General features: G+C 36.8%; 1 protein-coding gene across 2 annotated transcripts in view; it reads left to right on the top strand.

Annotated features, from left to right (window-relative positions):
* Positions 1-23,665, top strand: part of LUZP2 (leucine zipper protein 2) — a 129,965-nt gene that overhangs the window by 8,003 nt on the left and 98,297 nt on the right. Inside the window, exon 1 of one of the 2 annotated variants that reach the window (XM_027662220.1) lies at positions 13,398-13,455. The exons of the other annotated variant lie outside the window; for it this stretch is intronic. Coding sequence (XP_027518021.1) covers positions 13,409-13,455 — 47 coding nt within the window. The 5' untranslated portion in view covers positions 13,398-13,408. Of the gene's footprint in view, positions 1-13,397; positions 13,456-23,665 lie in introns of those variants that run through there. 2 annotated transcript variants of the gene reach the window in all.

Raw genomic sequence — 23,665 nt, 5'->3', positions numbered from 1 at the left:
AAGCAGCCGTGCTGTGCTCTGGGTGTCAATAGATTGTTGAGGAAGTTTCTTCCTCCTGAGGCAGAATAATGAAATGTGTTTAAAGAGAGACACTCCGTTGAAAACAGAGAAATAAAATCAATTTTATTACTGCTTCATTTAGCAGGTTTTTTGTTAAGAAATATTTTTTTTGGGGGGGGGGGGGCGTTGAAGCTCAGTGAGGGTGTAAATCAAACAACTGTGTTTAGTAGCTGGACCTTTGAGCTGCTTTGCTGAAACCGATCAGTTGATAATTAATTCTTGTTTTCTGTGCCAAAAAGCCCAGAATAGCCATTGTATTCTTACTACTTATCAGTGACTGGCACAGTCCATCAGCCCTGCTCTGCTTCAACCCCTCTATTCCAGGGAGAATACAGAGGCTCCTGGCTTGTGCACTTCTGCAAACAGGTACTATTGAGTTTTTTGTTGGTTTTGATTTGTTTTCTTCCTCCTTCCGGAAGGGGAACCATTTGCCAAGGGACCAGATATTTTAGAGAGGCTTAATACCTGTAATCTGCAGTGGATTTTCTTTTAAGCGAGCTGAACAAGTGAAATCTGACACTTTTTGAATTTCAGAAGGGAGCAGCCTGTTGACTGCACTAACCTTTTGAAACTCCAAATGGAAACGAGAGCTATAGCCTTTGAAATGCAGACTGTTATTTAGGTGCTGGTGGGTATGAGGGGGGTACAAAACAGTTGTGATGGTTGGGAAGACATCCTGATCTCTTTTACAAAGTCGAGGCTTGCAACTTTCTTTGTTTTCTTCTCGCTGAGGTATAAGGTTATTTGGCTTAATGCAGATGGTAAGGCTTGGGAAATTAATCTGTAACCATGGTGCCTCAATGACAGTGGGGTGAGGGGGGGGTCAGAACCCACCACAGCATTGCTGCTCCCCTTCTGTTTCCTTCATTAATCATCTTTAACGTTGCAATCAGTGCAGCCTGGCTGTTTAATTTGGTGAAAAATCAGTCTCAAATACTGTTTTCTGTGAAATCTCTACATTCATATATGAATGATGTATGAAAAAAATACTGTCCTGAAGTGCACAGATAGTGAATAGAGACTAATCTGCAGTTGCTTTTTTTATTTACTTGTAAAACAACTGTCTGCTCTTCAGTGTACACAGGTGTGCTGTATTTGGCTTAGGAAAGCTTATGAAAGCAGACATTTAATATATTTTATTTCTTTAACTCACACCTCTGTTCCTGTTTCAAATATCCTAGTTCTTTCCCTAATTTCTACTCAGCTGGAGCTCTCTTGGCTCAAGGGCAGATTGCTATCTGTTCCTAGGCACAGAAAGAATTAAAATGCCATGCAAACTAAATAGTAAGATCTGTTTTAAAGAAATAATAATCAGTTTCTTCAGATGGACTCGGGAAAAAAAACTTGCATTTCCATCTGCTTTAATGTCACAATGTGTGGTATTGCTAGTTTCATATGTACCTAAACTGACAAAATTTAAATAGCTTCTGAAATAACTAGGAAGAAATATAGGACGTGCATACCAGAACTAAAGGTTTAAGGAGAATGTTTCCTCTGTATAGACAAATCACCCATCAGTGGCTTATAAAATGTAGTTGCAAAGGCTGAAGCCATTCCCATCAAATAGGTGATGTACAGAAGTTGATATTGCAGTCAGGTTTATGTATTTTAGTGTTCACCCATATCATATGTTCCTTTGTTGCTTAATCTTGGTTATGTCACACGTTAAAATGGTACTTTTATATGTAATGGAAAACTGTTCCAAATAATGTTCAGCCATTACAGGAACACGGAATTTTTGTCTCCCTTGCTTACATCTGACAATACCTTGGAAGAATCAGTATGGAATAATTTAATCTGCCTTAAATCTTTCCATGTTCTAGAGAATAAAATGATCCTTAAGGTAGCTTGTGCCACTGCTGTAGATTCGATATCTGTAGCAGACTCATTCTTGTGAATATTTGCAAGGACCCATCTGGAGAAATAAGTAGATGTATTTTCAGAAATTCAGTTGCCGACTAGGCTGGAAACAAACATCCATATCCAAGCAATTCCCTCAACCACTCGATTTTCAAGGAAATGACTGGGAAGTTTCACTTCACAAAGTCAGAACTGAGAAGTTGCCAGAGCCATTCTCAGACCTGATAGGATGAGATAAGATATCAAAGGAGTGATGATGGGAAAACAGGCTAATTTCGGTATCTGTTGGAAGGAGGTAGATAAAAAGGGATGTTATGCGCTGAATGAATAAGTTGAAATATTGATATTATTCTAGAGATACTCTATTTATCTGTATCTTAGCAGGGGCTGACTGCATCTGGATGCTGTGCTTTCTAAACAAAGACAAAAAACAAAGATTCTGTATGTGTAGTGAGTGAGAAAATATTGGAGGGAAGGAGACTGGTTAGGCTCTCCTTGTTACTGCTCAGGACTTAAAAATTATAGCATTGGTGTAGCTTTAATTCTTTCAAACAAAGGCTTAAAGCTAACTTTATGGCTTCAAAGTCTCCTGATAAGAAAGTAGTAAAAAGCTAGCACTTTCACTTCAGATTTAGGGCCATAGAACAGATTCCTCTTGTGCTACAGATACTTTAAACCTCATAGGTTCTAGTGCTAACTTAAGGGTAAATCTTTCAGATAACACTGTTTTATAGTGTATCTCTGTGTGTGTCTAAATCTTAGTGCTCATTACTTACCAAACACTAATGAGGATGGAGAGGGCTCTTACCTGATTCTTGTTAATTTAATGAAGAGGAACGGCTGTGGGGAAGTCTCCTTATCTGGAGTAGATGCCAAAACATCATTGTGGATGCTCATAAAAAGAAATTAAAAACTGCAAGATGGTATCTAATTCCATTGGTGGTTTTGTTTTTGTTTTTGTTTTTTTGAATGTAAAAAGATCTCTTTTTGCTCAAGGGAAAATACATAACTATGGACAGTGTATGTGCCTATGTATGAAGGGTTTCTAGTTGTAGACACATAATTAAGTATGAAAATTTGATTTTTGGCTATCTTTTCTCAGTGGCTTGGATATATATGTGTATATATGTGTATACACATACATACTTCTGCTTCTACAGAATGAAATATTTCAAAACAGCTGAATTTTTTTTCAACAGCTAAGGCATCAAATTTGGTTACACTTTTTGCGGATAAAAATACCAAATTATTTCTGCAGATAACACTGGTGAGGTTTTTTTTAATATCCTGGTACTTCCTTCAAATGCAAGAAATCATACTGGAGACAAACATTGTTTCTGGAAAATACATTAACCTGGAATTATTCTGCCAACTTCCACTTTTGGTTGGACAGTCTTGCACTTCAGTGTATGAAAAGATATAAATTTTGTGTAGATTCCTTGTGTTTCAACAGAATATTATCTTTATGTTGGTGATGGCTGCCATTATGGCACTGGTGAGAGAGAAACCAGTGATTGATTACCCTAGTGTGTGTTTCTTGGTGGCCTGGCTGTCAGTGTAACCTCCTCTGACACACCCTGAGGTTGTTCCAAATAACTCCTCTGGGGATGGGAAACACTGGATGCTTTTGCAAAGTCCCTCTTCTTAACTGACTCTGAAGCTTTTTCAAAGTTTACATTGCAGGTAACCTTCCAAATCTGCTTTAGAGAAAGATCTCAGCCTTTTCAGACCTCAAAAGCTTTTATTTTTCACCTGAATATGAAGAAGAATTTCTTTACTGTGCAGGTGACTGCACACTGGAATAGATTGCTCAGAGAGGTTGCAGAGTCTCCCTCACCAGACATATTGAAGAAATCTCTGAATGTGGTCCTGTGCAATGTGCTCTAGGATGAACCTGCTTGAGCTGTGAGCTTGGACTGGATGACCCACTGTGCTCCTTTCCAGCATTACCCACTCAGTGATAATGTGAAAGAGGAGTGTTCGCTCTTTTACCACCATTTCGTTGCTTGCAGCACAGTTTTCAGTGGACATAATTTGGAATAGATGATGTGGTCTGCGTTGGACTTGAGATTATTTGTGTGGAGGAGAAGGGTGGGAAGATTTCTTTTCCTGTTTGCTTTCCTTTATTTTCTTCTTCCAAAAGCCTTTGTGGGAATTAATATCTAAAAGTTGATTAAAGGGGAAAAAGCGATGAAATCCTACCTTCATGAAAAGCGGTTATGGGTGGTTTTGGACATGGTAAGGGTCACCACTGCTTCATTTGATTTGGGTTTTCTGCTTGACACTAGTCCAGGGATCATTCTTAATATAAGAGTTTTTGTCACTTGTGTTATGGAAGTGATCTTTTGATGTGTTTGGTATCCTGAAGGATATTGTTCTTCAGCGATTTTATGGTTTTCGGTTTGGACAAAGAGTACAGGAGTTAACTGCTCCACCTTCCTGGCATCCAAACATGGAAGGGCACTCAGGTATGCAAAACTTTCTGACTTCTCTTCCTTTTATATTTCTTTGAGAGCAATCTTATTGTGGGAAATAAGACATTCTTCTCTCAAGTTTGCGGGTTTTCTTTTTATTTTCTGAATGACATTTATGAAAAGTTTACCCTTGATGGGTACAGACTGGGTGTTATAGTAGTTTTGTACTAGTGTCCCAGGTACACCCTTAACAACTCTATTGTTTATTACTTGAATATTTGAAGCCTTTGCTTTAAAAGTTGTTTTCCTTTGTTTTTTCTTAATGTTTTCTGCAGAGAGTGGTTCATAGGATGTTGCTATCCCTCTGCATAACATGAGCAGTGAAAACACAGCGCTCATCAGATTAGTACTGATCAGCTTGATAATGTGCTTTCTAATGTGCAAAAGTGAAGAATGCAGTCGTGGCAAGGGCCATTTCTCTTAGAATTCAATAGGCAAGTCAAAAAAAAAATCTGATGTATCTGTAAGTAATTGGGCAGTTGCATGTCAACAGGAAGAGCTGCACATCGTAGTTGAAGGATGCCTCTGTTGCAAATTGAATCTGGATATTTTAATGTTTAAATTCTGGCAGGATCTGTGCCCCTAAGAAAAGAAGAAAACAATGCTCCTGTTTAAGAGCCACTCTCTGAGGTCAGTGGCTGCATTGTAATGTCAGAGTCAGGGTAGTCCCTTCCAATTAATAAGCAAGAAATGCAGTGCTGTTTTTCGGAGAGGAGCTGGCTCTGATCATCAGCTGGCATCTGCAACTTTATTCCAGCTACAGATCTGGCCATCAACCAAATGGAGACATCTTTTAATTGTGAGCATTGTATCTTTGCCAGCTCAATTAGCGCTTTCAACGCTTTGATCCAAATTGGTATTTAAGACTTCATTCGAAGGCTGAGCTGCACAGGAACAGCCAGCGTTTAACATCAACCACCAAAAATAATCTCAGGTTACCTCTTGTTTTTCAAAACTGAACGAGCCCCTGTGAGATAGCAGCTGCATATAAAACTGGGCAGAAATATGTGCAGTTTTCCACCCTTCCCGAGTGTATTCATTTGGTGTGATATGGATCAGTTTATTGCCTATACCTGACACCTTTCTTACTCACCTGCGTAGCTAATTCAAAAAGATTGCCTATTTCTTCTGCAGCAGGCAGAAAGTATGAAAGTGGATCAGAGAAAATCAGATATTTATATGGAATGTAATGATATCTAATACCTCTCTTTCTAATCTCTTGCTGTCTTTCACTAGCAGAGAGTATCTGTGCTAAGAGTAGACTGTTCTACTTGTCTAAGTAAACTGTACTTGCTGAGTCTACTTTTGTGCATGGTGCTTTTTATGTTTATCTCAAGTATTTTCAAAATCTAGAAACATTATTAAGCTGTCAGTAATATTCCCTGGTGCTAAGTCGGTGGTAAAGATGGTGGAGGCAGTAGGAGCAAGTATTTATCCCGAAAACTTTAGGGTGATTCGTGTAGAAACACATTTCTGTTTGTTCTAGCAAATGGTATGAAGACTATTAGGTCAGAAATTTACTTGTCTTTGCTATAGAGCATTGTCTGGATGGAATTAAACCCAGGATCAGTCTCACACAAATACAGCTGACCCAGTGGAACTAGATCTTGTACCCACATTTTTGTTTTTCTGTGGTCCAGTTTGTCAGATGATCTTAAGTTTATCATTCTGCACTAGAATCCCTATTATTCTTACAGCATTTAATGTCATGCTATTTTTCTCTCCAAAGGAATTTATGGAAAGAGAATAAAGAAGAAAGGTTGTGGATGAGCAGAATGTGTGATGGAAATGATTGACTCCAGCATAAAAATGCTGAGAGGAACATGATGAGAAAGAATCCCTGTTTTCTTCTTGGACTATTCAACTGACCTTAAGAAATGACCTTTATAAATGTGGGTTTTTTGATAAATGCTACCAGAATCATCTAAGCAGTTTCATTAGGGCTGTGCTTTGAAGGGTAACAAGCTAAACTTTTAGAGAGCAAAACATCAAAAGTTCCGTTATTTAGAAGCAAATAAAAAGAAAATCATGTCCTTGTCTTCTGAAATCAAAATATGAGGTAGACACAATCTGCAGGAATAAACTGAGGAGCAGAAAGATGCTGCATTTTTAATGGATCTTGGATCAAAACTACCTACACAAAACCTCATTTTGGGGTAGCTGTTACTCCATGACATTTTCAACACTTGGCAGTGATGTCCAAGTATGCCTGCCTAGGTGAAACTAGGCAAAAATTATTTACTTTTTAAATGGTGGTCAGTTATGAAAGCTGATGAAAGTACAATCAGGTATCTTGTGCTTTTCGTGGGCCTTCCTCTTGAAGGGCTGAGTGCATTGAAGTTAATACTTCTGTCATAGAAACTAAAAACTTGCAAAATAAAACCAAACCATGGCCTTCGACCACTAAACCTTTACATACTGGGCAGTTAAAACTTACTCTACTGGGGGAAAAAATTAATATTACCAACTTAGAAACTTTTATTAAAATAAAGAGTCTTTTATTTTGCGAGTATAAAATGTAGTGTGAATATAGTATTTAGCTATTCCTTAAAAACGGCATTCCTGAAGGGATGCTTCCTTTGAGTTGGAAAGAATTATAGGAGAGAACTGAAATACAGTTTCAACTGCCTTTGTTTTTCCTGAAGACCATTAGTAGACTTCAGATTGACAGGATGAGCAACTTTCTGACATGTATACTGCTTACCTCATCCTTTCTTTTTTTAATGTCATTTTATATATGCACAAGATAGTGTAATATTTGTAGCTTTGGATCATAATATATGTTACAGGGTTATGTTTAACTTCCGGTAACCAGAGTTTTTTTTAACTGAAAAACCATTCTGTGGCTTTTCCAAGTTTTGGTAATTTGACTCCACTGGAGTAGGCGATCATGAAATAGCAGCTAATTTACATTCCAAAACAGAAAGCTTTTTTTTTTTTTGCCTGCAGGCCTAAGGATTTTTTTTTCTATTGAGATATTCTTTTAGGAGATTCAATGGGAAGCTGAGTCATAACGACATATACTGACTTGCAGCCTGGTGTAAAAACTAGAAAAGACTGGTGCCCAACTCTTGTAACCAATCCAAAATGTTTGACTGTTCGCTAGTTCATACTACAGCCTCCAGCTTAAATCAGTGGATTGAAATAGTTTAATAGTGTGTGCCTTTATAAAACGCTAATGTACAATTAAATGTAATTTCTGATGAAATTCAGCGGTAGCAGGTTGCTGTGGAATAGTTTAATGAAAAAACATGGTAAATGTTTCTTACAAAGGAAGCAATTTTGCATCAATTCGCATATGGTGACATCATCCAACTCATCAGATGGAATTTAGAGACATTTTAGATTAAGTATGTAATTTTCAGGACAAAAATGTGTTAAAAGGAGTCCTGTTGAGAATAAAAATTGCATCATTATTTTTACTTAGCTGGTGTATCTGTATAGAGGTTGATAATGTATTGCCTGCTGCTTCCCTTATTTTAAAATTATCCCCGGAGTTTTGTTATTCAAAAAAACCATACTTCTTTTAATCTATTATAAGCCTATTATAAAAGAAAAAAACCAAACCCCTTTTTGTTAAGCTACTCATTTGCTAGCAATTTAATATTTAATTAAATAAGAGGTGGTCTCAAATAACTATGTAATGGAAAACTGGAAATATAAAATAAATGTGGTTGAGAAAACCTAGGAGGAGACAGGACCTAATCCTGTATTGAACACAGGTTTGTTTGTCTTAGTTTGTACTTTTAAAGCGAAGTGTTGCAGTTGTAGTACATCTTTTAATTTTTTCTTGGTGAAAAATTTCTGTTGTTACGACAGAAATAGAAGGTCTTGAAGTGTTAAACCATCATACTGGTGCAACTTCGTTACTTGTTTCTTTTCTGTTGTGAAATTACTTAACTTGGTAATAAATAATGGGAACTGTTTCCTAAAAAAAAAAAAGAAAAAGAAAAACCCTAAACAACCCAAAAGCTTTGAAAGAGCAGAGACAACTAATGTTTTGAATCTGGAAGATTAATAGTTTTTAGAGAGACTCTTAAGTCTCTGCAATAGTCCCCCACATATGCATTAGTAACAAGAACAACAAAAATGAAACTGTGCTATTATAGTAATATTTGAGGTTTATATTTTGTGTACTGAATGTTGGTCTTCCTTGAAATCAGAAAGAAACAATATCATTTCCTTGAAATGAGAACTTGTTCCTGCTATCAAGAGGTGCCTGTAAATATTTATTGGATTAATCCCTCCTGACAACACTTGGGAGTATCAGCAAAATAGAAGCTTCTTTCTTGTTTTGTTGAAGGTGAAGCAAGATTTGAGTTTCTGTGATTGAGTTACATTTCAGACAATGAAACAGGAATTGTCTGTTAACTTTCCTGTTGTGAATTAACATCTAGATGTCCTGGGAAGTTGGTGTTGGACAAGAAACCCTATTCTTTGAAAGGCAAAAAAAATATTGTTAACATACTAACAAAGTCTGCAGAGGCAATTGTCAAACTTCTACATATAGTCTGTATAATTTGTCACTAACAGCACAGATTTAGACCTGTGAGATTGCTATAGAGGTAAAGTACAGGGGGAAAAAAAATAGCAAAGCAGTCCAACTAGTACTTGTGCTATGCATTTAACCTGCACAGGATTCATGGAGTGATGAAGACAGAGTAAGCCTCTTCAATGAGTTCATCATGCAAAAGTCTGCCTTTTAAAGTCGGGAACCCAACAATTTTTAAATCACCCACTCTCCTGGTTGTTTTTAATGTGGGCATATCCTGGCAAAAGAGCCAGCAGTCAGAAAGGATCTATTTTCAAGTTCCATTGCTATTAATATTGCATAGGCAACAGCGGGCATTAAATGACTTCTACAGCAAGTAAATGGGAAAAAGCAGCACCATGCAATGTCAATTTTCAGGCTGCTATCACACAGAAGAATAGGTCAGACCTACTTTTTCAGGTTTTCAGCATTAATTAGGATCCTTTGGGTTTTGGACTTGGCGTATGGTTAATGAACTTTGATGTTGGCAAATTACCCTTGGATTTAATATGTGCAGTGCACATAATTGGCTCTTTTTTTTTTCTCATGAGTGTAATAATTCCTTTTCTTACGAATTATGACATAGATGTCCTTCATATAGAAATAAAGGAATGACTAAATATGGGTAATTTTATTTATTATGTTCTAATGTCACATCAAAGCTATTTCTCATCTCTTTCTTTCCAAATGAAAGTCAGATCTGTAGTTAAATTTGTGTTGTAAAAAACATTAGGGAAAATGTATTTGTATATTCTCAAGTAACATGCCATTAGATCCATAAGTTGTATTCCTTCAGTAGAACTACACAGTTACTATTTAAAGGGCTGTGTGAACCAGACTTTGTTGCTGCTTTGCATTTCAGTGTGGATTTACATGATGTTGTACAATGCCACACGTGTCACAGGTTAAACATATTTGGTCACAAAGATGCCTGGCTGATGACTGGGGAGGGGTTTGGCTGTAAAACTGAAGTCAAATTAAGTAAGACTTCAGGTTCAAAATTCATGGCAAGGAAAATGATTTGATTGTTGTTTCAACTTTCTTTTTCAATAGAATATGCAGCATGGCAGAATATTATGTTATTTTTACTTGGTATCTTTAAAGTGTGTGCCTGAACCTATTGCAACCACCTATATTATTGACTAAAAAGAAACTGATTCATTTCCTTCAAAAATTGTGTTCCCATTTTAGAAAAAAAAAATTGTTTCTATCAATTGAAATGAACAATAATCCTTTTCCAAATAGTTTGTGTGGCTTTTCTGGGCTGATTGAAATATTAAATTACCTCTACCACAAGTAGAATAATGTGAATGCCTAGTGAATTAGGAAATATAAACCAATTAAAGCTAATTACGTTGTTTCTATATCTTTAAAATGCTCATATTTATTTTATTTATAATCTGTTGGATACAAGTATATTGGATAACTGTTCTAGAAGGATTGTTCTGTACTGATTGTCAGGAAAACTATCAAATAAACAGCAAACCTGATTTTATTGCTTTGCATCCTTCTATGAAACTTCTATTATTGTCTAGTTAACCACTAGTTAAGCATAATCTTAGTCAACTCCCCTGGAGGGCTCATAACATAAATAAGACAGAAGTACAGGCAGGAGCAGAGTTGTATGTAGACAAACACATAGAAAATGCTGATAAAGACAACTGGCAGATTGGATGGTTTTGAAAAGACAATTTATAGAATCGTTAAGCAAAATGATTCATTATAACACATCAGTTTTATGTTTCTTTTCCTGGGCTTAGCTGTGCATGGTCAATTTAGAATTTAACAGCGGGTAAGAGGATTGCCTCTGTAGAAACTATGGAATGAATTAACATCCTTCTGTTCTTTTAGTGTCAAGGATGTCTTGTAAACCATAATTCTAGAATCATAAGGTGTGCTATAAGCTATTTGTAGGGTGTTAGGTGACTTATAAATTTGATATGCTGTAGTTGAGATCAATTTAATTAGAACTTTGTTAGAGTTTTTTGAATCTTGGTGAAGGAAGGAAGGAGGGCGGTCAGCAAAACCTCTCCCTTGGACTTCCAGAGGGTGGATTTTGGCCTATTTAGGGCCCTGGTTTTGAGAGTCCCTTGGGAAGAAGCCCTTAATAACAAATGGTTCCAGGAAGGCTCAATATACTTTAGGAAAGAAATCCTAAAGTGGCAGGAGCAGGTCACCTGCTGAAAGATGTGCCAGTGGGCAAGAAGACTGGCCTGACTGAACAGGGAGCTTTTGCAAGAACTCAGGAGAGGAAAAAAAATTAGGCCTATGATATTTTTCATACAAATGTATTTAAAAGACCTTAATAAAAATAGTATGGTGAGTAGGTGGAATTATTGCTCAATATTGCTATGTTGAGTCCTAAAATTTAGAGCTTATTTTATCCTCAATGGACTGTTCAAAAATTCAGTTTTGTAAGACAAAGTGATCTTGGTTAAATATGAAAAGTGAAGTTTTAACCTTTTTTATAATGAATGTTAGTAGGGAGTCAAATTATTTATGCTTTCCTTAAGGAAGCACTGAAAACCATACAAGAGCTGGTTTACGTGGTATATGTATATTCTGTATATGTGTGTTCATGAAAACATCAAGCCTCCAGAAACTCATTTCATCTGCACAGTGCAATGCTTTTTACTTTAATAGAAATACTTGACAACCCCAAATTTAAAACCTGAAATGAAAGATCTTGAATGCTCTCTGTTTAAAAATTAAACTGATTGAGTGCACATTTGATTGTGGAAGCCAGTGAAGTGTGTTGAGTCCCAAAACCAAAAAGGTACCTCTTTATGCTTTACCACTGTTTTAGAATAAAACTTATTGTCAAACTTCCATCCAGGTGTCACCACATCAGTCACAGTTGGGGTGTGGTTGCAGGGGTTTATCTCAGCACTGTTCTCAACCAGTGAACATGGTCAAGAGATTGAGCCAGAACGAGGAGACATGAAGATGGTCAGCGCAGGCAGCAAAAGAGTGAAAACTAGGTCCTGAGTCTCAAGACAAAGTATGCATTACTTTGAGGAGTAAAAAGCTATTTCCTGCTGTTGACAGCAGGAAATCCTAATGAAACAAACCAGATTCCTTTCAAAATTCTTCTTGAATAGTGTAAATTCTGTATTACAGTGTCAAACAAGCATGTTGGAAAATATAAGAATAAGATTTATGTGTCAATATTTGGCAGTGGCTCCCTATGAAGTACAAAAATATGAAGTGTAAAGTTATGACATTGACAAGTTTCAGGGAGAAGAAAGTCATCAACTATCTAAAACCAATAACACAATGGATTTTTTTTTAATTTATTAATGAGCACATTAAGCCAGATGGCATGATTAATGATTACAGATGTAAATGTGTTGGTCAGAGAAATGTTAAATTAGAGACGTTCACCTTGGATGTTTTGTTTGATTATTATTGCAAAATAGAGAATCCAGTGGTGTTTAAAATTCAGTGTACACTTGAGATTCTCAACAAAAGAAATCAGCAAATGAAGCTAAAAGTACTTAGATTGAAAATGTTGAGAATGTGCACTGTAGAACATAGTAATTTGCTGAATGTTTATACACATGTTTTGAAAGCTCATTTTGACAGGTTAATCACTGTATATTGGTAAGGAACTAAAAAAAGTAATTTTGTTGGAAGAACAGAGATTTATTACTGATTTGATTCTACACGTAGAATTGAGTGTTTTTGCTCTGATCTAAGCACATATGGTCACTGGACTTGGAGCTTTTCGAAATGGACTTTGGCTCTTAAAAAAAAATTAAGCATTCTGTGTATTCTGGCAATGAACTTTCAAACTGATGGTTGGGCTTTAATCTGTAAATGGATTATGTTCTAAAAAATTTGCTGAGGGGTGGAAATCACTCAGTTTGAATGATATATCCCTCTGTGGTGACTTTTAGCATTGTAATACTGAACGTGTCTGGAAGTGTTCAAGGCCAAGTTGGATGGGGCTTTTGCTTCCTGTGTCAGGGTGAGTTAGTAAATAGTGAAAACTTCCAAGTAAACAATGTGCAAATGTTTGCCTGGGGAGCCACTCTGTCCTTGTTTTGAGGACCAAGACCTTCAGGTTGTGTGACTCTGCAGAGCTAAATACAGCCACACAAAATATGCAAGTAGGGCAGATCTTTTAGCAGAATTATTTTAGATCTCTGCAGTAGCTGCACGGGTTTTATCTTTGTCTACCGACTGAGCACAACTTGTCAGGAAAGAACTGGGTATCAGTGGCTTGCCATGTGGCTGAACAAGAAAAAACCCCTATTCTAGTTATTTCTGCAGGGAGGTTGAAGACTAGAAATGCCTTGTAACTTTGAATTACATGTGTAGTGAGATCATGTGCAGCTGTAAGCAGATGCATATCACAAACACAGGAAAGAAAACCCAGCGTGCTTGTCCACATCTCAAATATTTTTTTTCCCGGTCTTCATTCTGCCAGGGGCTCCCAGAGCTTACAGGGATGTGTTTTAATAAATAAAATTACAACCTGATGCTGACAGTGCTTTGCATTCAAATGACTCTCCAGCACACAAAACAGTGAGTATCTCTGAAATGGGCAAGGAAATGGAAGGAGAATCCACACAGTCTGCCTATTCAGTGCTGCTCTGGAGGAAAGAATGAATAATGCTAGTATTTGGCATAATCAAGTAGGTTCCTAAATGATGTGTTAATTAGTCAAGCGGACAAAACAAGAACCATAGAAGCAAAATATAAATTTAAACAACACCACCAGTTATGCTAGCTGATACTCATATGATTTTTTTTTAATTTTTTTATTTTATTTTAAAGAAGTCTGCACTGGGTTAGTAGGCCGTTTAGTTTTTCAAAACCTGTTGTTCCCTGGTAGGCATTCTCCAAGGAAAAGATAATCTACTGTATTTCATCAGTTATAGTGAGAAATCTGCATGGTGTGATTAACAAACCTGAATCTGCACTTAAGTAAAAGAGAAAATGCTTCTCATGGTAGAATAAAACAGGAAATAAAAAATAGTCTGACTTCTTTCTTTTGCTCATGTTTGCTCTTACTGACCTCAGTGGAATTGTCCTTATCTACAGGGGTCTACATCTCTTAAGCTGGTATCTCCATTATAGACAAGAAGTACTGTGTGAAGAAACATTAGAGTAGGAGTTCTAATACTTTTCATACAGGCTCAGTGAAGCACAGAGTGTGTTGTCCCAAAATAGGTTCTTTCACCCGGTGTGCAAGAGGCCAGTCCACACCCCGAGTCAAGATATTTGATTTATTTACACTTCTGCACAGAAAGGGGGGCTGGCTGCCAAATCCACAAAGCCAGCTACCAACTACAACTACCAAAACTTTTCAGTATTTATACATTTTAGCAAAGAAAGGCATTGGTGTTCCTTGGCTACAAGATAACTGGTTCTCTTATTAATTTATATTATATCTACTATTAGTTAATGACTCTCTTGTTTCTCATGCTAATTAGTCCACATACTCAGTCTTTCTTTTTGGGTCAGTGGGTTTCTTGGGTCTGTGGCTCTGAGTTGGTGGTCGTGATCTCCCCCTGCCAGAATTACCTTTCACCTGGTTGGTGCTGATTTCAGCACAGTTGCTGGGTTGGTTTTATTAGTTTTTCTTCCTTATTTTGGGGGTTCTGCCAAATGTCCTCCTGGCCTGTGAATTCTGCATTCTTTGTGCCCACTATCAGTGGTACATCTTTCTTCCCAAGCTTAGTTAACCTCCCCCTAGGTCTGAGGTTGTGGAAGCACGTGAAGCCCTAAACCTTCAAAAGGCAATTCTGCCAACAGGTAATTTGTCTTCAACACCTGGACATCACTTAGAGCTTGTTGGTCATTATCTATTTCATGATTAAATGTTCCTTCTGGTTGACTAGGCTTGGAAGTGTGCAAAGATCAAACCTCAAAGATCAACATCCTCTCTTAAGAAAATTTTACGTATTTCACATTTTGTAACATGAGGAATGCCTTTACAAGTCACAGTTAAGAGAATGTCACGTAAAAACCTGTTCATAAGATTTGCACATCCATTTTTCGTTTTATATTTTAATCTTTGTAGGGGAATAGATTCACAGAACTGTGCAGTAGGCAGTGCTATAAATCAAACAAGGGCTGGGAAAGAACATTCTCAGAAGTGCTCAAAATTTCAGAATCTGTTTTGAGATTACTCTAGGGCATTTATGCTTCTAGATTATATAGCTGCTATCACTAAAAACACAAACCATCTTCTGCACAAAAGGCATTTAGGTATCAGTGAAGTTGGGCCACACGATCTCTTTTTGGGTAGATATTGGGACTTGTAAAGGTACAGTTTACCCTGGTATAGAAATGTGTCCTCTTAAAATATGAAGTTGGACACGTAATACATAAATTAAACTTTTATGCTACTGTAGAGGATTTCTCCAAGTACTTTACAGTAGGAAAACTACCCTGAGCAAGCAGCTGTTCTGGCTCAGGCACAATACCTAATTTCACCTGAATATCTTCTAGCAGAAAAGCAATATAGGTAGTCTGTGCCTCCAGAAGGCTTGCCAGGATTGTCTTTATCTCCCTTCCACTTGTTTGTCTCAACCTTCCATCTCACACAAAACCTCAGTAGCTATTAATATGAATGTCAGCTTTCAGGTAGGTGCTACAACTGTACCACTGAGGTAATTCCTTCTTCTCTTTTGCTTGTGATCTCAGTGGAGTAGCCACATTCTTAGGTATTAGTACAGCATCTGGGGAAACCTTGATCCTTGGCATGCAGGATTTTCATAAATGGTAATAGTAATATATGAGGCTGAGAGTCAGAAAAGAACAGCTGCACACAAAACTTTATCATGCATAATTATAAACATCTCAGTTGCTTGACAATTCATAATTTCTTTTTGAGGGTTCTCAGTGGCTTCTCATGGCTGTGGTTTGCAAGGCTTGTTTTTTGTTGTTGGGTTTGGAGTGTTTTGTTTTCTTTTTTAAAGTAGCATCTAGTTAAAAATGAAGGCAGTTTAAAAAATTTTTAATTGCCATTATAATCAGGTAATAGCCTCTATCGAAAAGTATTAGAAAGGTTACTTTATTAAAGCAGTGTCCTCTATAACTGTAGCAAACAGGGAGATATAAAGCCTGAAAACTTAGGAATGCCATTTAGTAAGTACAATGCATGGAATTTGGTGGGCAAGATTCCAGTGGTCTTCCTCAAGGAAATTATTTTAGAAGTTGATGGACTGTCATATGTAAGGGAACTGCAGTTTTTGTACATGCTCTATGAAAGAGAAGACTTCTCATCTACTGGAGCTGTCATTGCACCATCAGCTTTCAAAAAGGCCGTGGAAAGAAGATTGTTGCTGCTCATAAACATGGTGTTGAAACATTTCTCCACTTATCAAAGATTTCATTGTAGAAAGGGCAGACCCTTTTTATCACGCTCAATCAGCTTATTTTAGTAAATATGGTCCAGTTGATATCAAGATAGCCAATTCCTGTTCTTAGCTCTACTACAGACCTGCTATATGACCTTGAGCAGTAATAATAATGGAATTTTGGATGGTATAACACAAAGAGTACCTGAGCTGTTAGTTTTTCGCAGCAAATTATAATGGAGACTTTTATCTTGCTTTTACTATGTGTATTAGGAAAAACTCTTTTTCACTTGTTTATCTGCAAACTTTGATTATAGGAAAAACAAAATCAGAAATGAATAGCTTTAATCCCTAAGGCTTGAAAATAACAACACATTTATCAATGAGACACCTTATTCTATGTGCTGCATTTCTCCAATTAGATTTTGCTTATCTTTGAAACAATATAAACTTTGCTTGTCTTAAATCACAGACTAGACAAGACATGTTTTCAGCATACACTGGATTTTTTTCATGTTATATATGTCTTCAGCATAGTATCCTGAAAAAACTGACTTCCAGCAGGTACTTGTTTTAAATATAACTGGTCAATCAGTTAGACTAATGCAATTATAGTAGTGGGAGTAGTTAACTGTGGTACTTCTTTAGTAACAAAGTTGAATGGGTTTTGCATTGCTTTTAAAATAACATGACTTCTTTATGGATTTGTCCTGATTGTTCCACCCCGATTTTTCCAGGATCTAAATGTCTGAGTGATACTACAGGTGTCTTGTAAAATAGTAAAATAACAGTCAGTAACAGTTGTAAAAAATAGATTTGTTTCTTCGGGTGTACAATAATGTAGAATTATGCTGTTAACTCTTCTTAACCTCAAGGTCTTTTCTATTTATTCTACTGCATGCTCTGTACTGCCTGCATGAAATTACACCAAAATTCCTTAGGAAAAGTCTTCAGTAACAGGAAATTCGTGTTTACCCTGAGATGCTCTCTGATGTGCATCACATTTCTCTGCTGGGTGTCATCATTAGACAACAGCTCGAGCACACCTAGACTGAGAAGTCTTTGGTCTCTTTGTTCTTGATGTTCTTGAGTGAGAGAAGTGGGAAATAACACACACAAACTAAACACAACGTGATGGTGAAGATTCTAAGTCCATGCTACCTCTCATTTAAGTGACAGAAAAGCTCAGGCTAATGTAGTGGAAGCACCAAACCTGTGCAGCACAAAGAGAAGGTTTTTGTCTTTCATGAGCAAGATGATCTCAATAGGTACCTTCAAAAAAACCCTGCAGAAGTAGCTCTTATTGCTGAGTGGATGCAGTGTCAGTGGGATTGTCCGAAACAGCAGTTGTTTGCTGCTGAAAATAAAAGTTTGCAACTGCATCCTGAGTCACAGGCCTGAAACACTTCAAATTTCAAGAAAATTTGGAAGTTAAGACCAATGCTCTCTGAGTAGCAAAGGTGAAGAAATAAAACAACAGACCAAGGTGAGAGCTCAGAATGTTCTCTTTCATAATCAGTAAGCAGTCAATGAATATAACGGACCAGTGCATCCAGAACCACATATCACCAAAAATAACAAATATGGTATTAGAGTTTCATGAAGCATGAAGCATGCTAAACTCTCAAGTTTAGCACAATAATGTATTTTGATTTTAATTGTGAATCATGTCTTGAAGAGGTCTCTGGCCCTTCTTAAAAATCTGTAGTGCATTCTTAGCCAAGCATTTTTTTTTTTGGCTTGTAGGTCAACATGCAGTCATTTTACCTTTCGCAGATGAGTGTTTTTGGAGTGTATTGGGAGCACCTCATGTAGAAGTTAGGAGGTACTTTACCCCAAAAAATACCTTTAACTATGGAACTTCAGTAATTGAGAAGCATGCAGACTTTCTTTATTTCCTACATGTGTTGCTGAATAAGCACCAGGTGGACAAAATTCAATAATTAAGTAGAATTCATTCAGATATAGATTCTGAACTAATTTTTAGTATTAATTATATGATGCTAATATCCATACCAATCTCCACTCTTAGCCTTTGCTTTCATTTTTCTTTCAAGTCATTTGGAAGGAGAGTGAGGAGAGCGAGAGATTTTTTTTTTTGGACAAAAATTAGAGGGTTTTTTTTTTTATGCTCCAAAATGACTGTTCTTGTTCTATCTGTTTGCTTTTTTTTTTTCCTTTGGTGAGAGAAGGGGTTGATTTCTCGAGTGAAAGGGCAGCTATTTTGACTGAAATGACTTAGGCAGGAGCAGTGCTACTGTTTTGAGTCAGCGATTTTGTGAGCAGCCAGCACTTAATCTGATAGGAAAAGGGTGTTATGCCTCTCTTGTTGGCAGACATGCCTTTCCTTCTCTGTGCATGAGCAGACTTGCTTACGAGGCATATCAAGGAAACAATCTTGCTGAAGCTTTATCCAAACCCTGATCTCTCTGTCTCTCTATATGACTGATTATGTGTTATCACTTGTGCTGGCATGAACAAGGAGAGGGGGCCAGGTGGTGACAGCCTGTCTTAAACCTACTACAGGGAGGGAAAAGAAAGGCAAAGATGCTCCTGGGTGCTGTCTTTAATTCGCTAAGACAATCAATTTGACATTAAGGCAAACCCATTCCAAATATATTTTCAGTGCCATATGCTGTGATGTGTTTTATATAGACTGAGAGGCAAAAAACTTTCAAGATGTGTTCAGCAGGTTGTAGCTGCTTTGAAAACAGAATGATATAGGCATTCAGCAGTGCCAAGAAACTTTGAAAACTAAAGGAACTTGCAACAGATTACATGAAACTTCTACACTTTATACTGACTGAATACCAACATTTGGATGATAATGCCTATATAATAAAGATAAGGTTTTATTTAGGTAATGTACAGGCAATTTCTTTAATTTTTTTAACACTGTACAATCAAAGTTTCTAGACTTGAAAAGATTTTTCTAAGGTTTCTTACTTTGTAACAGTCTGTCAACACAGAAATACGTGCAGATCTTTGGTAATGAGACTGTCACACAAGTAAAGTGTTAATGAGGGATTTTATTTTTCTAATTTCAAACTGAAACCCACATTATTAAAACCCCTTCTAATTGTTCAGAAATCTGTAAAGCTACAGTTAGCAGAGCTGTGTATCTATTACACATAGCACTGTAAAGATTAATTTTTCTCCTTCACTGTCTGCCAGTTCTATTAACAGGCTGTTAGTTTATCTATGATAAATGCACTATATGTAATGCAGTGGGACAGTCTCTTAATTTAAGCACCTAGCATGGTGTCAGTCTAAATCTCCTTCAGCTGATTTAATTAGCAAAGCTCCCTGTTAATCAATTTGCCAGTAAACTTTCAGACTTATGCGAGAAAAAAAAGAATCCCTTCACAAAAAAAAAAAATTAGAATTAGGCTGGTGATAAAAGTAATTTAGGCTTTTTTAGGAAATGCTTAAACAGGAAAATTTTTTTTTTTTAGGAATTTTTAGGAAACGTTTAAATGTTATTCAACACTTGTTGTCTGATTTTAGTAAGCTTTCCTAATTTGACTTCTCATATTAAATTGTGCTATTTCTTGCATATTTATTAATAGAAAAGGGTTCGTTTACACAATATGTTCATTAACATATTATCTCTTACAAGTAATAGCACTATTCTCCATATTCCATATATTTCCACATATTATTTCATGTATATATACATACACATATATTATTATTTCAGTGATGCAGGAAAAAAACCATACTTCTATGAGCTCAGATCATTTTAACTATGTTGCTTCTCTATAAATACCTTAAAGCTACTAGGGCTGTTTAAATTCTTGATCCCATTTGTATGGCATGAGATGTCATCTTCATTGAACACCTAACTTCAGGCTTTATTGTAGAAATCAGTTATTTCCTCTCTTTTTTTTTTCAAATGAAAAGATCCAAACATTTCTTATAATAGTTTCATCAATGGAGCTTCCTTCATTCTATTCCCAGTGTAGTGCCTGAAGTTCGAGTAGAATTTTGTTCATTAGAATTACAGCTGCTTCTGAAATGCTCCCAAACCAGTCCTTACTCTTGTCTGGGAAGAGATGTTATGTATTTACAGAATTATTCACATTCTGTTCTGCTATGTGAAATGTGCATCAGCAGTCTCAGTGCTACATTTGCAACACTCAAACTGTAATACTTTGTTAGTCTGTGCACTTAGGTTTCTAGGAATTGCATCTATCTGTCCATCTGAAAAGATCCTGGAAAATTAGGACTGACTTTCTCCTTTTTGTGTTGTCTACCTTTTGCTATTTGTGTGATTATTTATTTAAACTGCTTGGGTTTTGTTCCCAGGTTGCACAGCACCTTCAGAGTAAGGATTAGAATAATTGTGACTAACAAATGACACAAATTTTCTATGTAAATTTTGAAGTGTCTGGAATGTCAAAGTCCCATTTGTGCTAACTACTAGGTAAACATAAAACAGTAGCTTATTCATTTGTCTACTTCAAAGAAAAAGGAGATAAAAAAGAAGAGGTATAGCAGCTACCAAGATGGTGATATCATGCCAAAAATCAATTCTGCTTTCTTGGTGGAGGGGGGGGAAAATTTATGTAAGTAATATAAGAAGCCAAAGAGACAATGTACCACGGAAGGCAAGAAAGGCAGGAGCAATATTAGAAAACTATGGATGTTTTACCTGTGCTTTTATACAAATGATTCTGGATAACAGCAAAGCCCCCCTAGAACTGTTCATACAAAAGTCAGCACAGTTCTAATGATCAGAAAGTGTTAAAGGAATTTTAATAGGTCCAGGAGAACTGTGTTTAAAAAAAATAATTAAACCACGAAAAACATAACAAAAGACAGGAAATGGCAGAAAATAATTTCACTTGCCTTGCTTTTAGTTTTGTTTTCGGTATGCACGTTGAAGCCAGCTCAACATACATGAAGCCAGTTCTCTTTGAAAATCTTTGGTTAGTTGCTTGATTCTTATACTCTGTGTTGGGCTGAGTTTTATAAAACTCTGTTGTTCGCTCCCCCCTGCCCACATACTGGTGTGGCTAATTCAGGCTTTCACACCCTTTTAATGAATTTGGGAAAATACTTATACCACCAGTTATCCACTCAACTGTGACATAGTTAATTGGTCCACTCAACTGCTAATAACTGTTTATCTAAACCAAAAGCTGCCTTCTGATCCCCTTTGTGCTGGTGTAGTCAGGTCTCTTTCATGGAATCATAGAATCAACCAGGCTGGAAAAGACCTCCGAGATCATCAAGTCCAACCTTTGATCCAATCCCGCCATGGTTCCCAGGCCATGGCACTAAGTGCCACATCCAGTCTCACCTTAAACAACTCCAGGGATGGTGACTCCACCCCCTCCATGGGCAGCCCGTTTCAAAGGCTGATTACTCTCTCAGCAAAAAATTTCTTTCTAATATCCAACCTAATCCTCCCCTGGCAGAGCTTAAGATTGTGACCTCTTGTCCTACTGCTGGTTCCCTGGGAGAAGAGACCGACCCCCACCTGGCTACACCCTCCTGTCAGGGAGTTGTAGAGAGTGATGAGGTCTCCCCTGAGCCTCCTCTTCTCCAGGCTGAACAACCCCAGCTCCCTCAGCCTCTCCTCATAGGAGAATTTATTGGCTAGTTCATGCTGGGTCCTTAAAGATCATTTAGTTCCAACCCCCCCACTGTGATGGCCAGTAATGTTTCTGGTAGTAGAGGTGAGTTTGAGCTCTGCTGGTAAAATTGGATTTGAAATTTCCCTAAACGTTCTCATTCAAATGAATTGAGCTATGAAAAGCACAACTCTTTGCTACTCTACATTTTATCAATGTAACTGAAGACAAAGGTTTAATTTTCTCTTTGAAACCTATTTTCCTTTGTACTTTATGAACTTAATGTGTTTTAATTATTTGTTATTACCGTTTCAAATCAATTTAGAATTTTTAAGATAATTAAGATGTAATTATGTTCCTTTTCCCTCCCTTTGAAAAGGTTATTCTTATGTGATAGTACAAATGTTTTTCCAAAAAGGTTCAGGAAAAAGGAAATCCTTAAATACTGCAGTGAAATGTATGGTAGAGTGTAAAGGGAAGTGAAACACTGAAACAACATTAAGTTTTTTCCACTTGGGGTTAGTGGCCCTGGGAAAACAGGAGATGCTTAAAGTCATAGCATTCATGATGTAAAGTGTTTTAGGGACATCTTTGTGCAGAAACCAGACAGGGGAGACAGTAAGATGGAAAACAGCTCATGGGTTGGGATAAGGCAGAACCAATGCAGCTGTTGGTGGGCCATATACGATATCAGAATTAATCAGGGTTTTATGGTCTGAACTTTTTACTTGAACAGCTTGGAAATTTTAATGGAAAGACGTCATTTTGGGACAAATAATTTTTATGCTTTTCTTCTTTCACCGTCTCTGTAGTCTTCATACTGTTTCATTACCTCTCAGTCTTTTCTCCAGTAAAATTTGGTTTACTTCTCCAGGGACATGTAGGTCATGTCATCAACCTCTTGGCAGCAGGGCTATTCCTTTGGCATATCTGGGTACCACGTGTTTTTCACATTCACATGATGTTTGGGGGCTTGTGGGAGTGAATGAGATGTCTCATTTGATCTGTTGGTACTGATATTATATTTTTTTTAACTGTTGTTTTCTGGAGGAGACTGCAGTTATTGTTTTAGTTTTAACTGCATTGGAGAAAAAGGTCCATCATCTATAGCAAGTCTGATGCTGTACATTGCTCCAAGGCTTAGCTTGAATTAATTTATATGAAAAGGGTTTAAAAAAAAAAAAAGAGAACAGGAAAATCTACTACATAGGTGATATGTAAGGTTGATAGCTCATATCTTGGAAGAAAGGCAATGTTGCTATGCTTGAACAAATATATTTCTCTCTCTGATTCTAGTCTGAGATTAAACAGCAGATAAGAGTTTCTCAGATAAGAAATTTGAAGTGAAGATCTTATCCAGATGATGGATTATTGCAGTAAACTTCTTTTTACCACTTTTTTTGTGTGTGTGCTGTGTATTGGAAGGAATAATGATAAACGAACTTATTGTAGAAAAAGATCCAGCACTCAAGGAAAGAGACTTACTGATGTCATGAGGTGAGAACACCATGGAGAAAGAGTGTCTCTATCTTAAGTTACTTAGAAAACTGTCACCTTGGATTTTATGCTGAATGTGCCTTTTTTTTTTCTTTTTTGGTGTGAATTGGTTTCGTTGTAGTCCCTTCATTGAAATGAAGGAAGCATTCAGGACAAAGTGAACATATGAAAGAGGAAAAGACTTTCTTGTGTCTGTGACTAACAGGGCTTTATATATGGCAATATTAGGCACAGCTCTTGGGTTTTATGTCAGCACAAAGTAAGTATAAGTCCAAGCTGATTAAAAAGCATGGAAATTCTTCTTGTATAAGTGTATAACTTTGCACACAAAGTAGAGAACAGTGGAAGTTG

Source organism: Corapipo altera, unplaced genomic scaffold (genome assembly GCF_003945725.1).
Source record: "Corapipo altera isolate COAL_440 unplaced genomic scaffold, ASM394572v1 RXGC01000072.1, whole genome shotgun sequence".
Taxonomy (NCBI): domain Eukaryota; kingdom Metazoa; phylum Chordata; class Aves; order Passeriformes; family Pipridae; genus Corapipo; species Corapipo altera.
Note: the sequence above shows the minus strand (reverse complement) of the source record. Positions and strands in the feature narration are given on the sequence as shown.